At 66.6% G+C, this 724-nt stretch overlaps 1 protein-coding gene across 1 annotated transcript in view; it reads left to right on the forward strand.

Annotated features, from left to right (window-relative positions):
* The window catches only part of CANT1 (calcium activated nucleotidase 1), a 7,507-nt gene that overhangs the window by 3,102 nt on the left and 3,681 nt on the right, over positions 1-724 (forward strand). The window contains exon 2 of the mRNA XM_014531721.1: positions 572-721. Coding sequence (XP_014387207.1) covers positions 572-721 — 150 coding nt within the window. The remainder of the gene's footprint in view (positions 1-571; positions 722-724) is intronic.

The following is a 724-nucleotide window of genomic DNA, read 5'->3' on the forward strand; positions in this document are numbered from 1 at the left end:
CAGGGAGTCGGGGCTGTGAGGCTGACACTCACCTGGTGGCAGCCTGTCCACTGCTCCTGCTGCCCTGAGGTTGGGCCTCGGGGCTGGTCCCTGTGACCAAGGTGGGTGTGGGACAGGGGCTGTGGAGGAAGTGGGTGTGTGCTTCCTCCCTCCACCACGTGGGCCTCAGGGGACAGTGATGTCTGCACCTGGTGTCAGGTGGCGACAGGTCCAGGGAAGGGGTGGAGGTGCTGTCAGGAGCAGGGCCTCCAGGGAGGGCTTCCCGGAGGAGGCGGCATTTCACAGAACACAGCCCTGTGCCCTCGGTCACCTGCCATGCCAGCCCCCCAGCCCCTGCTCTTTCCCTGAGACCCAACGCTCCAGCCTGCGCGGACGGTTCCTCTGTCCCAGCCAGGAGGAGGGGATGGGGTGATTTTCTGTGGGAGGACGGCTCCTCTTGCTGAAGAAGGTAGACAGATGTCACTAGAGTCCGGGTTTCATTAAGCCGAGGAGGTGCCGGGGCCACCACGCCTGGCCCTGCTGGGTCTGCATTTCGCAGGTCGTGACCTCCCTCCCTCCCTCCCGTGTGCAGGTCCCGCCAGCCCTTCGTGCGGCCGCCCGCCAGCCCTGCCGCCCCCGGCATGGAATGAGTCTATGCACTCCGCCTGGATAAGTGTGGGGCGCCTCCCCGCGCTGGCGTCCATGAGCAAGGCCACGGACCCCCGCTTCCGAGTCCGCTGGAAGG

Source organism: Myotis brandtii, unplaced genomic scaffold, assembly GCF_000412655.1.
Source record: "Myotis brandtii unplaced genomic scaffold, ASM41265v1 scaffold825, whole genome shotgun sequence".
NCBI lineage: Eukaryota > Metazoa > Chordata > Mammalia > Chiroptera > Vespertilionidae > Myotis > Myotis brandtii.